The sequence below is a fragment of the Miniopterus schreibersii genome (genome assembly GCF_964146895.1).
Source record: "Miniopterus schreibersii genome assembly, chromosome: 3".
NCBI lineage: Eukaryota > Metazoa > Chordata > Mammalia > Chiroptera > Miniopteridae > Miniopterus > Miniopterus schreibersii.
In genome coordinates this window covers 20,384,485-20,400,347 of record NC_138103.1, presented here as the reverse complement: position 1 = coordinate 20,400,347, position 15,863 = coordinate 20,384,485, and the positions used below count along the sequence as shown (strand labels likewise).

Here is a 15,863-nt window from a genome sequence, read left to right as displayed (position 1 = left end):
CACCCACAGTGATTTTGTAGAGGCGCACATCAGATCACATCTTCCCAGACTAAAAACCCTGTGGGGCTCCTGCTGCACTCAGCATGTTCGGAGGCCCTTTGTGCTGTGTCCGTCGTTCTAGCGTCACTGTGGGCTCCTCTCCGCTCCCTCTTTAGGGCTCCACCATAACGGTCTTCTTTTAATTTTCTCGGTCAAGACTGTGCTTCCTCACTCAGAGATTGGTTGCATCATGTTCCTTCTGCCTAGAGCACAGTTCCCTACTCTCAATGATTTAAACACTGTCTGCTCTCCCAACCTGTAAGTCTCAGGAAAGACCTGAGTGTCATTTCTTTGGGGAAACAGTCCCTGTGTCTTAGGTTTGATCAGCTTTCCACTGGAAACCCCGGAGTGCTTCTCCTTTTCTAAGCCTCAGCACACATGTGGAGCTCTGTACACTGTCTTCGTCTCCCCCCTGAACACAAAGACTGTGTCTCTGATTCGCCCTCACAACCCCAGTTGTCTAGTCTTAGAAGATGGTTTGTTTGTTCGTGAATGAATGGATGAATAAGTGAACAAATGAGAATTTAATACATCAGTGTCTGTATTAATAAAAAGATGGATGGATAAATACATGAGCAAGTGAGAACTAACTACATTTGTAAAACAGCATAGTTCTTGGTATATAGTAAGTACTCCATAAATGGAAGCTTTATTTGTTTTTAATTGGCTTTTCAGTTAGTAACCATGAAAAGAAAAAACCCCACCACCAGTCTGGTTAATGGAATCAATGTTCCTTAGTGACATCATTCATTAAATGCTAAGGCAATTGTCATAGGCCATGGGAATTTAAAACTTAAAGAGCAGCCTCTTCCCCTTACAGGCAACCTTTTAATATCTTGTATTTATTGTCTCTTCTTCCCTACTGCCCTCTTCAGGTTAAAATCACAATTTCTCACCTTGATTCTTACCTACCTGGTGTTCCCTTACCAATCTGTTCCTTTTCTTTCCTTCTCTAGATATGGGCTTCTTCAGGGTAGGGAATGTCTCTTCCCTTCTGCCACACCCCAATACCCATAGCCCAGTACCTAGCACCAGTGTTTGTTAAATAAATGATGACTGTTTAAAAAGCAGACTATTGTTTTGTCAGTAGACTTAGTGGAAATTAATTGACTAATTTTGATCTCGGTACAATTTTGAAAAATTATAGTTCAGACTTTTTGATTTTATACTTATTGACTATGGTCAGTATATTGGTTTCTATATTTTCCATTCCCCCCCCCCCCCACATTTTTACATAGGAAAGATTTTGCTAGATTGCATCCCAATTCTAAATGATAGCCATATTCCATGAGCTATTGCAGACTCAGGTGTGTCAGGTACCTCACTTCTGCACACCAAGGCGTGATGTTTTGGCTCACAGAATCTGTGTCCCTGTAGCATGCCTTATATTGGCTTGGGCACAGTTCTTTTTGTCTGAAGTATGTTTTGTGATTTAACAGCAGTAGTCTCATTAATTAGGTACCTACTATGTGCCAGGCCTTATGCTGCAGCTAGAAGCTTTGCATCCATACTCTCTGCTCTTCCTAATAGCCTTATAGAAATAGGTAGATATGCTGGTTTTATGGATAAAGAAACAGAAGCCCAGGAAGGTAGATGATTTGCCTCAGGCAAGTTAAGATTTGTCAGGAATTGAACCCAGGCCTTTGTTGCCTCAAAACCCGTGGTTTTCCCACTTGACTTTGTTGCCTCCCCTTTTTATAATATAGGCTTCAAGTAAATGTCACTGTATCTACACGTCAGCCTTTGTCCAGTTTATAAGTGTGTTCTTTGCCACTGCTTTGGCCTTAATTAGAGAACTGTGAGGTGAGTGAAATGAAGTATGGGACTGTGACCAAAATGCGTGGGCATGATGTGGAAAGAGCATGGAGCCATAGGCACGACTTGCAGGTGCAGAACCCAGGTTGTACTTTTCTCTACTCTGCTGCTTCTCGCTGGCTGCTAGTTGAGCTTTCTCTCAGCCTTGTCAGTGACACCTGCCTCACTGGGGTACGGAACCAGCGAGGGCAGCGTTATGTGGAAGGTGTCTGTGAATGCCTAGCTGCTCTTGCTATTATGCTCTGCACTTCATGTCTTTGAAAGCATGGTCACCTGAGCCTGCTCTCTTTTCCTTAATTCACTTCTTTTTTGGGTGTCCCCTCAAAATCAGGAGCTGTGGTGGAGATGTTGGGAAAGCAGAGATATATGAATCAAGTCCCCTCTGCCTCTTACTTCTTTGTTTCCATCTGTCCCCTTTACGACACTTGGATCTCTTTCATTGCCTTAGTTTTCACTCTTGTGGGCTCAGTACTTTTAAAAAATTACTGTTTCTTGGAGAAGTACCCACTGGATGAAGGAAGAACAAGGACAAGGAATCACAAGCTGTGATCCTCACTTTGCACCTACGGCAAGTCCATCAGCCTCATTGCTGTGAGGCTCAGGTTACTGTACAAGGGAATGTGCTCTTTAGCATCAGAGCTACCTCCTCTTATTGCCAGTCCAGGGCTCTTCATCCACTAGATCAGGGATTTTTTTTTTTTTTTTAATATATCTTTATTGATTTCAGAGAGAGGAAAGGAGGGGGGGAGAGAGAGAGACAGAAACATCAATGATGAGAGAGTCATTGATCAGCTGCCTAACCCACAACCCGGGCATGTGCCCTGACCGGGAATCGAGCCCCAATCGCCTGGATCCTAGGTTGATGCTCAACTGCTGAGCCACGGCCGGCCGGGCGATCAGGGATTTTTAACTGAAAATTTTGTGACTAAGTATCCTGGTTCTGGCTTTTTTCTCTTGAGTAGGAACAAACTGCCAACATATGAAGCTGTGTTTCTTCCCTCCTCTTCTTCCATAATCTTAGATTAAGTTCCTGCCCAAGTACCATGGTAGAGTCCAGGCGTTACAAAGGTGAATAAGGTATGGTCCCTTCCTCGAAGGGTGTCTGGCCCTGTTCGGTAAATGTGGAGAAAGTAAGAGCTGAGGTGAGAGAGGCAGACAGGGCTAGATGATTACTGAGGCCTTGCATGGTGTACTAGCAAGTTGGGACTTTATCTTGAAGACTCTGAAAGGTTTTCTCCAGAAGAGAGTGGATATTGTCAGTAGGGAAAGGATGGACTGCAGAGGGTAAAACAGAGGGTCTCATTTTCTGGGCTGGCCTGCCTACTTTTGCCCATTGGCACACTGGAAATAGCTATATTTCAGCATATACCTGTTAGATTGCCTATCTCTGCCTGCACCTCAGTGTCTGCTGAGACCCATGGATAGGTTGAGGGGAAATACATCCTGGATCAGGTTTTTGAACATAGGAAAATGTTCACAGTGTCCATTAGGGTTGCATGGTTTTGTTTTGTTTCTTTAAAGATTTTAAAGTTTGCTCCTCCATAGAATTCAAGATAAAACCCTCCATTTCCTATCTGATCAAAGTGGGAAAACGGTCACTCTTGAAAACCAAAATCTGATCAAAAATTTGTGGGACGTAAGAAACCATTTATATACATTACGTTCATATTTAAATAAATAAGCAAACACAAAACAACATTTGGTGTCATGCTGGCATGGGGTGAAAACCTGGAATGACAGTCATGTAGTGCAGGGTAGGCCAGAGGCTGTCAGAGGAGTGAGGAGGCTGTCTTACTGGGCATCTGAAGCAGACACCATTGAGCATGAAAGCCCATGCTGACATACAGGGAGTAGGGTTTGGGTCTGCAAAGCTGACAGAGGCCACTCTGGCACATGCCACTTTTGGTGGTAGACTAATATACCAGGTATCACACAGAGATTCCTTCTACAGTACTGTTGTGTGGAGAGATGAACTGGCTCTGATCATCTTGCAGACAGGTATATATGCCTCTGTTAACTCTAAATGACATGATCTGGGACCCTTCTAGTGCATGTGGTGTTATGAGAAGAATGTAGGCTTTGGTTTGCATCCCAGTCCAAACACTTGTAATCTTTGGGACCTTGGGCTAGTCACTTCTGAGCTTCAGTTTCCTTATCTATAAAGTCAGGATAATATTTACAGGATTTTCTGTGCCTGACAGAGTTAAGTATCCAATAAATATTTCTTTCTTGTAAACATCAGATTAATAAGAATATAGGCAGTTCCCATAGAAATTGAGAACATGATGTTGGCTGAGGATAGCCATTGAAAAAATGCAGGACTAATGGTGTGTCCCACATTTTTCTAAATGCTCCCGCACTCCACTCCCAACAGTTGCTACAATGAACTGACTTTACCAGTCTGATAAACAGGCTGTACAGATGTCCTTAGCTTCCTGGGGAAGGTTTGAGAAGTCTAGCATTTCAGCAGCAGTGCTCATTTACACTACCTGGACTATTCAGGGGCACCTCTGTATCACAGAAGACATTGAAACTGAGGTAACTGTAACCTGGTCGTACAGAGACCTTCATACTTGGACAGCCTGTATTGGAAATGGCCCTTAGTAGTTCAACAGGGTAGACAACAAAAAAACCTAAACAATTTGGTTAAGATGTAATGAAAATCTATGAAACCATCACTCAACCAAAGAACTAAAATATTGCTAATAAATTACATCTACCTGTTGTTCTTCCCTTATCCCACCCTCCTGATTCCCTGCCAGAGGCAACCACTCTTCCAAAAGTTGTGCTGATAATTTTCTTGGGCTTTTGTTGTTGTTGTTTTGTTTGTTTTGTTTTAATTCTCTCCTTCTCTCCCCCCCCCCACCTGCATCCATCGATCCCTCTCTTTCCCCCTCTCTCTCCCTCCCTCTACAGATCTTCAAAATGTTATCTTATTGTCTGAGTTTGAACATCTCTTTATATGATTATTGTCATTATATGCTTTCTTTTCTGTGAAATGACTATGCATGCTTTTCATATCTTTTGCCCATTTTTCTTTTGGGTATTTTCTTACGGATTTGTAGGTGTTGATATGTATTCTGGTGCTCCTCCTCCATCAGTTGCATGTGTTACAAATACCTTCTCCCAGTTTGTAGATTGTCTTCATTCTCTTTAAAGTGTCTTCTGATGCACAAAAGTTTTCCTATTAATGTAGTCAAATTTATCTTTTTTATGCTTAACACTTTTTATATCTTCATAAATTCTTTTCTACTTCAAGCTCAGAAAGATAATTACTTACATTTTCTTTTCAAGTTTCCAAAGTTTGCTTTTGACATTTAAGTTCTTCATCCATCTGGAGTTGATTTTTTGGCATGGTGTAAGTAAGAATTCAATTTCATTTTTTCCTATGGATAAACAATTTTTCCAACATTTCCTTTTCCACACTTTCTGTCATGATGTCTCCATCTAAAATCAAACTTTGACAGATGCATAAGTCTTTTTCTAGGCTCCTCTATACCATTGGTCAGTTTGTTTGTCTTTGCACCATACTCTATACTATCTTAATTACTGTAGCTTTACAATAAGCTTATTTGGCTACCCAGGCAAAGTCCCCCTTCCTTTTCTTCTTTAGCAATATATGGGCTATTGTTGGCCCATTTGTTCTTTCATTTAAATTTTGGAGTCAACCTTTCTAATCCCACAGAATATTTGAGGTATAATTTATATACAGTAAAATTACCCTCTGTTGAACAGTTCTGTTTCAACAGATATAATCACAGCCATACTCAACATCTAGGACAGTTCCATCACCCCCCAAATTCCCTCACCTCCTTTGTAGTTGACCGCTTCCCCGTGTCCCTGGCTTCCACTGCTCTGTTTTCTGTTCAATGTGTCATTTACATTTTTTCAGTGCTCTATTAAAATGTTGGAATTTTTTTTACTGCAGTTGCATTAAATCTATAGATCAGTTTAGGAAGGAAACTGCATCTTATGTTAAGTCTTCTTGTCCTTAAACATGATGTATCTGTCAACTTAGGTGGAGAGACTTAGCTTGACAGTAATGGAAAGTTCTTAATTTTAGAAAAAAAATCTAAACATTTTAAGTAGTTCTTTAAAACTCCTAGTAAAGGGATTATTTTATAAAATAATTTTCCATCTAAAAAACACATAAATACACACAAATATATGGCACACATGTGGCAATATTACATTTAAACACACACACAACACACACACACACCTGTCTTTCTTCCAAGCAAGCTTTATTGCTCTCCTACAAGATCTTGGGCAAGCTGCTTAGCTTCCCTGATACTCCGTTTCTATCTGTGTGATGACTAGAATATCCCTTCCTCTTGGAGTTGTTGTGAAGATTAAATGCTATAATGTGTGCAGAGTGTCAAGAGACAGCGGACCCAGCACAGTGAAGCCATGAGTGGATGAGACTATTATGTGGGAGGAACTGCTCTCACTCACCTACAAGGAAACAGGGGTGACTCTCACCGTGTTTGCTTCCCCAGTGGCTTTAACCAAGTGGCACGACCGAAAGAGAGCCTCAAATCATTTCCCTGACAAATTTGGAAAAAGTTAGTGTTGCCAAGCAGCTGACTACATGCTGCTTCTGACAGGCGAGCTGGAATCACTGGGGGACACAGCTGACAGCCAATTCATTTTGCTGATTCATCCATTAGAGGGGTGGCTTTGAGCCAGAGCTTGGCTTCTAGATTAAAGGCCAAGAGCTGCAAAGCTGCTGGGACTTGAAGGAATGCTGGTAAATTATTGCCATTTGAAGGCCAGCAGTGAAAAGTGGATTGTTATTTGTTTCCCCTTTTAAGCGATCCTAATTCCAAATGTGCTCAAATAAATTCCCTCTCCGTGGTTAGAGAGTTGTTTGTAACATTTGTCCATGGGACTGAGAGTGAAATTATTGGAAACAGTTGGACACTATTAAACAGATCATCTTGGCTCCTTTATGATCTCATCATCACCTTTGCTTTCATGGGGAATATTGACTCAGGTTTACTCTTTTACTTGGTAGTCCAAATCAAGTACGAGAGAGGGATTATTGCAGATGTCATCCCTTTTGGGCACACTTGCAAAATGAACCTACCAGATAAAGGAATGAAACTTAAAAAGGAAAATCCAGGAAGTGCTCATTTACCAACAGTCAGTACAGAATAATGATGGTAGAATCTGTGGGTTCTCATTATGTATCATGTTGGTATGTTAACCTGTTTTAGTAGATAGTCTCAAGCATACGGGGGAACCAACTCTACATAAAGCTTGCATGGTGACATGGTGAGCTTAGGAGGGTGGAGATTGTGTCTTGTTTTACCAAATACCTAGCATAGTCCCTGGGCACTCAGTGAGCAATTACTAGATGGAAGCATAAATGGATGGTGTTTGTTGATATGGAAATTGTGGGTGGTTAGATAAATGAGGGGAAAAGTCAGAAATGTGGCCTCTGAAAGCAGGAAAAGTAACTTTCACGAGGAATAAGGTTTTCAAGAACGGATCCTATTTCTGTGGTTTTCTGATATGAGTGACTTTGGTCAATAGCATGTCTCCAGAACTTGATGACTGTTTATCTCCTTGTGAGTGAGTCAGAGCACACTCTTTTGAGCTCACATTTCAGCAACTCACTCTACTTCTTTGGGAGACTGTAATATGAAAGTTCCTTAATGCTCTCATGTTTGTTTGTTTTTCTCTTTAACTCTAGAGTGAATGTTTGAAAAGTACAGCAAACTTCTTAGTAAAACTTGTGTTTCCTTTTTTTTTAATCCTCACCTGAAGATATTTTTTCCATTGCTTTTCAGAGAGAGGAGGAGGGGGAGAGACAGAGAGAAACATCAGTGTGAGAGAGGCACACTGATTGGTTGCCTCCTGCACTCACCCTGACCGGGGTCTGGATTGAGTCTGCAACTGAGATACATGCCCTTGGCTGGAATCAAACCCGAGACCCTTCAGTCTGCCGGCTGACACTCTAACTACTGAGCCAAATCAGCTAGGGTGTAAAATTTGTGTTTCTTACAGAATTGGGAGTTTTTTCATTTCTGTAGTTGTTTTATTTTGCTCTTTAGGTAGCTAAACATTTAGGGCACAACATTCTGTAATCGATCCACTATTGTACTGAGAAGTTTTTGGCAAATCTGGCCCACTTGGAGTGAAGATTAAATGTCAGATGTTGAATATGTGGAGGATCTGCCTCTCATGCAGTTTGTCTTTCCCTCTGATTTTAGGTCCCTAATATAACTGAGTCCCTTGTCCAGTTCTGATGTTCTCAAAGACTGCATGCTTATCACCAGTTGCTGCATTCTGCCTGCACTCATTCATGTAATATTTATTGAGAATTACTCTGTACCAAGAACTTTGCTAGGACTGGGTATATAGATTCTAGGTAAAACATTATGGTCCTTTTGCATCTGCCCAGGTTACCAAGTCAGCATGGCTAGGCTTTTACTGTCTCACTGCCAGTGTGGGAAATAACTGTTGGCAGTGATAGTGGGCTAGGAGAGTATATGCTTAGATTGCATGAGCCAGAACCAGCAAATGGGTGCCTAGACACCAACAAGCCTTCTGTGGGTCCTCACTCCCACTCTACCAGCATTTTCCATCCCCACTGGCCTCTGGAGAGGAGGCAGCAAAGGACTGCAGCAAAACTGACCTGACCTTAGTCAAGTATTAACACCAAGGAGGGAATAAGCTCCATCCAGCTTTCAAGTACTCCTGCCAGCCAGAAGCACATTACAGAGAATTAGCAGTCTTTAAAAGCGGAAGGAGAAGAGGCATGTCTTAGGTATTGTGGGAATCTCTTGAATTTGCAGAGTCCAAAGTGAGGTGCAGAGCAGCAAGAAGGCCCCTGGCCTTAGGGTCAGAGTAACCTGATTTTGTATCCCAGTGCTGCCACTCACTCATGGTGAGGTCTGCTGTAAATCTCCTGACTTCTGTGCCCCTGCTATCTCATTAGCAAAAGCAATTCCTCCCTTGAAAGTGTATTGTGAAGATTAGACATAATGTATGCAAAACACTGGACATAGAACATATGGTAGGCCTTCAGTATTTGACAGTGAAGATTGCTTTTATTACCATTTTTAGTTTTAACAAAATAAATGAGGGTTTATAGTTTTCCCTTAGTGGTTTTGTTGTTGTTTTCATTTTCTTATTCTGAAAATGAGTAATTTTCAAGCAGTAGTGTTACCTGCAAATATTTTGAAAATTAATATTTTACTTACAGCATGATGGTTCTTTACAGTTTACAGAGCACTTTCACACTATAAATGAGACTGAGGAGCAATGACTCTCTTTTCTCCAGTTGAGGAAACTGAGACTTGGAGAGTCTATCGAACATTCCCAAGGCCACCTGGCTTCTGTGTGACAGAGCCAGTATCTGAGCTCAGACCTGAACCCAGGACTCCTTCACTACCTCAGTGACATCTCTGGGGCTAGGTCAGACTTCTTTATAATGATTTTTTTCTTTTCCTTGTAGCTGTCAATACCAGCAAATATGCAGAAAGCTATCGGATTCAGACCTATGCTGAATATGTGGGGAAAAAACATGAGGAGAAGCAGATCAAGAGAAAGTGGCCAGAAGATAGTTGGAAGGAGGTTGAGAGAAAGCGGTTAAACAATCAGTGCATATCCTGTGCTCTGCAGAATCACTACTACCGTGCCAATAGGTAAGAATCCTTGGCTCTTGATTTAAAAGGGCAGAGTTGTTCTAGCAATACCTTTTTTTGTTGCTTCCTACAGGATTGTAAGTAATAAAACTGACTTTTGAGAAAGACTTCTTTTTTAACTTTTCCCATAATAGCAGAAGTTACTACTACCTTAATTCCCTCTGTGCTTTATCAACCACAGCTGGTTCACTTAATACTCACAAAACCCTCTTGAGACAGACAGGATATATCTTATTCCCATTTTAGAGGTGAGGAAACTCTGCTGTGTCTGATCCCTTCCTCTTCTCAGTATGCCGTGTTGCCTCTGCCTGAGCTTCTGAACTCCTTTCAGATCCTACATAGGCTTCTGCACCACATGCCAACTATAAAAGAGAACTTGATGAATACTTCCTTTAATGGTTTTCATAATCCTACTTTCAGAAGATATGCACTGGTAACATTTTGGCATCTTTGTGAAACCACAAAACATAATAGAAAATGGGGGCAGGAGAAGTTCAGTATAGAAAATTATAAAGTTCATAAAAGTGAGAATTAGCAGAAGAAAAAATTAGCCAGAATTCCATGACTCAGAAGCAGTCACAGTTAATATTTTGTATTGCTTGCCATACTTTTTAAATGGTTTTCTAGAGATTTTAAATTAACATATAATAAAATGTACAGATTTAAAATGTTTAGTGCAAAGAGTTTTAACAGTTATTTACACCTATGTAACCACCACCCTAAGCAAGATATAGAACATTTTTACCTCCCTCAAAAGTTTCCTTATATACCCCCTTTTAAGCAGTCTGTTGCCTTAAGCAACCACTTCTAATTTCTGTCACTATAGATCAGTGATTTTCAACCTTTTTTATCTCATGGCACACACAAACTAATTACTAAAATTCTGCAGCACACCAATATATATATTTTTGCCAGTCTGACAAAAAGATAGGTATACTTTTCATTCATTTTCTCTGGATGGTTATTGTTGTGTTGACTTGTCATTTTTTTATTTGACAATCTAAGGGAAAGGAAGTCAGTGCCTCTGACTAAATAGTCAGGTATTGCATGTTTTAAAAATTCTTGTGGCACACTGGTTGAAAATCGCTGCTATAGATTAATTTTTATTATTGGAATTTGTGAAAAATGGAATCATATGGTATTGTATATGGCTTCATTTGCTTAATGTATTTTTGAAATTCATCCCTGATATTGTGTGTTTCAGTAGTTTATGATTTTTTATTGTTCAGTTGTATTCTACTGTATGAATATACATTTACCTGTTCTGTTGGTGGGCATTTGTGTGAGACTATTATAAATAAGGCTGCTATGATCATTTCTGTTAAAAAATTTTGTGGACATATGTTTTCACTTCTCTTGAGTAAATACCTAAGACTAGGATTGATGGTTCTTACGTTAAGTGTATGTTAAACTTTATAAGAACAACCAAACAGTTCTCCAAACTGGATGTACCATTTTATACTACAGGAGTATTGTATGAAAGTTCCAGCTGCTCTATATCCTTGCCAACATTCAGTGCTATTAGTGTGTTTTTCTAGCCATTCTAGAGGATGTAAGTTTTAATTTACGTTTCTTTAGTGACTAATAATGTTGGTCACCTTTTTGTGTGCATCTTGGCCATTTAGGTATCTTCTTTCTGAGATGGATATTTAGTCTTGTGCCCGTTTTCCAACTGGGTTGTTTGTCTTTTCCCTGTTTTTACTGTAGGAGTTCTTTTATGTATTCTGGATACATTTCTTTTGTCAGATATGTGTTGGAAATATATTTTTTTGAGTTTGCGTTGCCAAGTCATTTTATTAGCGGTGTCTTTTGATGAGCAAATATTTATAATTTTGATGAAGTCCTGTTTATAAAAGTTTTTCTTCATGATTAGTGGATTTTATCCCTGTCCAAAATATCTTTGCATACCCCAAGGTTGCAGTGATTGTCTTACCTGTTTTCTTCTATAAGGTTTATAGTTTTAGCTTTTATATTTAACTCATGATCCATGTCAAATTAATTTTGTATATGAAATGATATTGGAGTCAATGTTAATTTTCTACATACGGATATCCAGTTGTTCCAGCAGCATTTGTTCAAAAGAATTTTCTTTTCTTATTGGATTATTTTGGCACTTTTGTCTAAAATAAATTGACCATGTATTTAGGTCTATTTCTGAACTCCTCTGTTTCATTCATTTTTATATCTATTCTTATGCCTGTACCACGCTTTCTTATTTCTGTGACTTCATAGTAATACTTAAAATCAGGTAGCATAAACCCTCCTACATTTTATTTTTCAGATTGTTTTCGCTCTTTTAGATCCTTTGTATTCCAAATAAATTTTAGAATCATCTTATCTGTTTCTTCACTAGGCCTGTTTTGTAGGTTTTGCTGTAAAGGTCCTAAGTGTCTTTATGTTAATATTCTTCCTAAATATTTTATGTTATTGATGCTGTTATAAATGGAAGTTTCTTTTTTTTTAAATGGAAGTTTCTTAAAATAAGTCATTCATTTTCAAATTGCTTGCTGCCTCTATATAGAATATAATTAATTGTTGTATATTGACCTTGTACCCTGAAACCTTTTAAAATTTATTTATTCTGATAGTTTTTTGTTGTGTGTGTGTGTTTTTTAAATATTCCACAGGGTTTTTATGTACACAATCATGTTGCTGTGCTAGTAACAAGTTTTATTTTCCCAATATTTATGTCTCTTATTTCTTTTTCTTGCTTTATTGCAGTGACTAGCACCTCTGGTATACTGTTAAATAGAAGTGGGAAGAGTGGATATCCCTGCCTTGTTTCTAGTATTAGGGAGGGGAAGTTCAGTGTTTCCCCATGAAGCATGATTTTTAGGTTGTTCATACAAGTACTTTTTAAACTAAAGAAGTTCTCTTGTTCTAGTTCTCTAAGAGCTTGTATCATGAATGGATGTTGAATATTTTCAGATGCTCTTTTTGTATCTTTGTAAATTACCATATGGTTTTGGTACTTTATTTTGTCAATATTTTGAATTATATTGATTGGTTTTGAATGTTCAATCAAATTTGCATTCCTGGGAGAAATCTATTTAGTCATGTTGCTGGATTTGATTTGTTAGTATTTTATTAAGTATTTTTATGTCTTGATTAATGAGAAATACTAGACTGTAATTTTCTTTTATATTTTTGTCAAGTTTTTGTATCAGCATAATACTGACCTCATAAAACTAGTTAAGTTCCTCTTCTGTTATTTTCTGAAACAATGTATAGGATTTTTTCTTAAAATTTTGGTAGAGTTTACCTGCAAAGACATTTGGACATAGAGTTTCTCTGTGGAATGGTTTTTTCATTATAAACTCAATTTCTTTCATAAATATGGGCTATTTAGATTTTCTGTTTCTTCTTGTATCACTTTCAGGAATTAGTGTTTTTCAAGGAATAGTCCATTTCATTTAAGTTGGCAGATTCATTAGCATAAAATTATTAGCTTAGAATATTCCCTTATAATTTTAATATCCGTAGGATCTATAACTATGTTCCTTTAAAAACTCCTGGTATTGGTAAATTTGTGTTTCATTTCTTTTTTCCTAGCTAGGTGATTATCAGTTAATTCTTTCAAAGAACCAACTTTAACTTTATTGGTTTTTCCCCCCTGTTGTTTTTCTGTCTTATTGTTTCATTTATTTATACTCTTGTTATTTCTTCTGCTTATTTTGGATTTGTTATTCTTTGTCTAGCTTTTTAAGGTGGGAACTTAACTCATTGATTGTATTACATTTCTTCTTTTCTAATAAAAGCATTTAAAGCTACACTAAATAATAAAGTCAGCACACTAAATAAGAAAAAAATTATTGACCCTGTCAATGGGTACAGCCTTTTAATTCCCACCTGTCATCTGTATACTAGAATTTCTTAGAAGCTCCTTCTCCCCATGACTTCAAGAAATGGTTAGAGACCACTAGTTTGTGGCAGAAGAAACTTGTACTCAGCCCTTTTTTCTTCTGTATCTTGATCCTTGATTTACACATTAACTGCTTCTGTGACTTAAAGTGGCTGCCTCTCACTCAGACACACTACCACCTATCGCTGTCTAAGAATGCATTTCTACAGCTTGGGTACCAGCCCCTCTTATCCTGGTGGCAGCTTATTTCCTCTGAGCAGTGAGAAGTGCACTCAGAAGCTCTGTTTACCATTTATTGTTTCTTCTGTCTTGCTCCTGGCTCCATTGCGGAAATATCCATTCAGCTTTAACTGCTTCTTCTGTTCATGGTTCTCAGCTGCCTTTTTCTGGGGAAATTTCCTGTTGTTTCATTCTTGTTTGTTTCCATGTTCTATAGGTTAAGAACATATTTTACATCTGTGTCTTTATATTAACCAAATGACACTCCTATAATTTGCATATTCCTTTGGATAGACCCTTAGCTTCTGGAAAGGACTGTAGAAGTTATCTAATGACCCTAGCATCTTTCTTGTATTTGGGCAGAATTAGCAAATTCAGTGTAGATCTTGTGGGTTATATAAATTTTAGTAGGGAAAGTGTTTCGTGTCACGCTTTTTAAACCATTGAAATGATAAATGCATAAAATTTAAAAAAATTCACATAGTACAAGAGAATATAAAATGAAGGGGTGGGAATCTTCGCTCCTCATTCCCAGTTCTTCTTCCCAGTGGCAGCTACTCTATTTTCTTTTGGAAGTTTCACTCTACCTTTAAGTAATATGTCTTACTAACTTTGACCAATATGTCTTAATCACTTCTGTGAAAGATTAAAAATTAAGCACATATAGTATCTTCCTTTCCTCTCTGTCACCTTCTTACTTTGGTTAATTAGGATATTTAACTGCTTACTTTTTCTTTGCATCTATATTTTTGTGCTTTCTTGAAAAGTTGATTCCAAAAGATGGTGGCAGGTATATAGCATGTATATTATTATGATTATGTAAATACAATTCTCTAAAGAAGAAAGGCTGCATATTGGAGCCCACAGAGAAGAGAGTGTATTCCTAGGTCATTAAAACTTTGCTACCCAAATGAGAATCTTCCGAATATCTCAGCTGTTTTTGTTTGGATTATTTTTTTGAGGGAAGTAATTTTCTTTTCCGAGCTCTGTATTTTTTTTCCCTGTTTTTGTTTTTTTGGGTTTTTTTTTTTTTTTTTCATATATAGTGTATGGTTAGTAAACTCAGTAAAAATGCCTCTTTTTCACCTTCCTAATTGATAATGTTCCTGGAAATAGAATTCTAGATCCAAAAATTTTATCCTTTCAGAACTTTAAATACATTAACCACTATAATCATTGATTTACTTTCCTGTTTTTCCTTCAAGGCAGGTGCCATGTTTTTGTGTCTTTATATCTCTAGCACCTAACCTAGAGTCTGATCCAGACAATGTACTTAGATGTTTGAATTAATGAATGAATACTGGTGTCAGTTTCCTGAGTGCATGCCCTGGACTAGGTATTTCACATTTTATCTCATGTGATGCTACTAGCAACATTGTAAGGGAGGTGAGGTTATCCCCATTTCACAGAGGTTAAGGGAGATTAAACAGTTCTTGACCGAGAATTGGATTTGATTCCAAGGTGATCTGCAGAGCCCTGTTCTTTCCACTATCCGTCATGTCCCCCATAAATTTTTCTAGGTCTGGGATAGCCCTGTCCTCAAGGAAAGAAAGTACTCAAGCAGATTGATTACATTTAGGTACATGCCATATAGGGGACTATTGTCTTGACTATAATCACCACATACCTTAAGAAAACATTGAAGAGTTTGTATCTTTTAAAAGTGATATCCTAGGAAGCAGAACAAAGGCCTTTTTGAATTTCTGCTTAAAAGAATACCAAAACTTTTCATTATAGAAAAATTTCAAATGTGTACAAAAGTAAAGAAAATAACACAACAAAACTCCCATCTAGCTGTCACAAAGTGTCAACAGTGTGTGTGGCCAGTTCTATTTCCTTAGTACTCTTTCTTTCCCTCTTCCTTTCAGATAATTTTGAGACAAATCACAGACAGCATATCATTTCAGCCAATAGGCTATATATATGTATGTATCAAAAAGATAAGCAGCCATTTTTAAACAAAACTTGAATACTACTACCAATAAAAAATTAATAATTCCTTAATATGAGATATTCAGTGTTCAAATTTCTGCTTACAATTTTTTTCCTGCTCACAAATTTTTCGAAATAATTATTTCATTTGGGCTCTAGTTTCCAAACAAGTTCGCATATTACACTTTGGTTGATATGTCTCATTTCTCTCTCAATCTATTAATTCCTTCTCTCTGTCAATTCTCTTCTCCTATCTCCACTCCTTTGCAATATATTTAAGAAACCAGGTTGTTTGCTCTGTAGAATTTCCCATATTCTGGAATATTCTTTTAAGGTTGTTT

At 38.0% G+C, this 15,863-nt stretch overlaps 1 protein-coding gene across 4 annotated transcripts in view; it reads left to right on the top strand.

Annotated features, from left to right (window-relative positions):
* The window catches only part of PARN (poly(A)-specific ribonuclease), a 139,087-nt gene that overhangs the window by 95,810 nt on the left and 27,414 nt on the right, over nucleotides 1–15,863 (top strand). For all 4 annotated transcript variants that reach the window (XR_013998404.1, XM_081131638.1, XM_081131639.1 and 1 more), the window contains one exon: nucleotides 9,320–9,509. Coding sequence is in view for 3 of the 4 variants with exons in the window: in XM_081131638.1 (XP_080987764.1) it covers nucleotides 9,320–9,509 (190 nt within the window). In the remaining variant the exon portion in view is untranslated. The remainder of the gene's footprint in view (nucleotides 1–9,319; nucleotides 9,510–15,863) is intronic.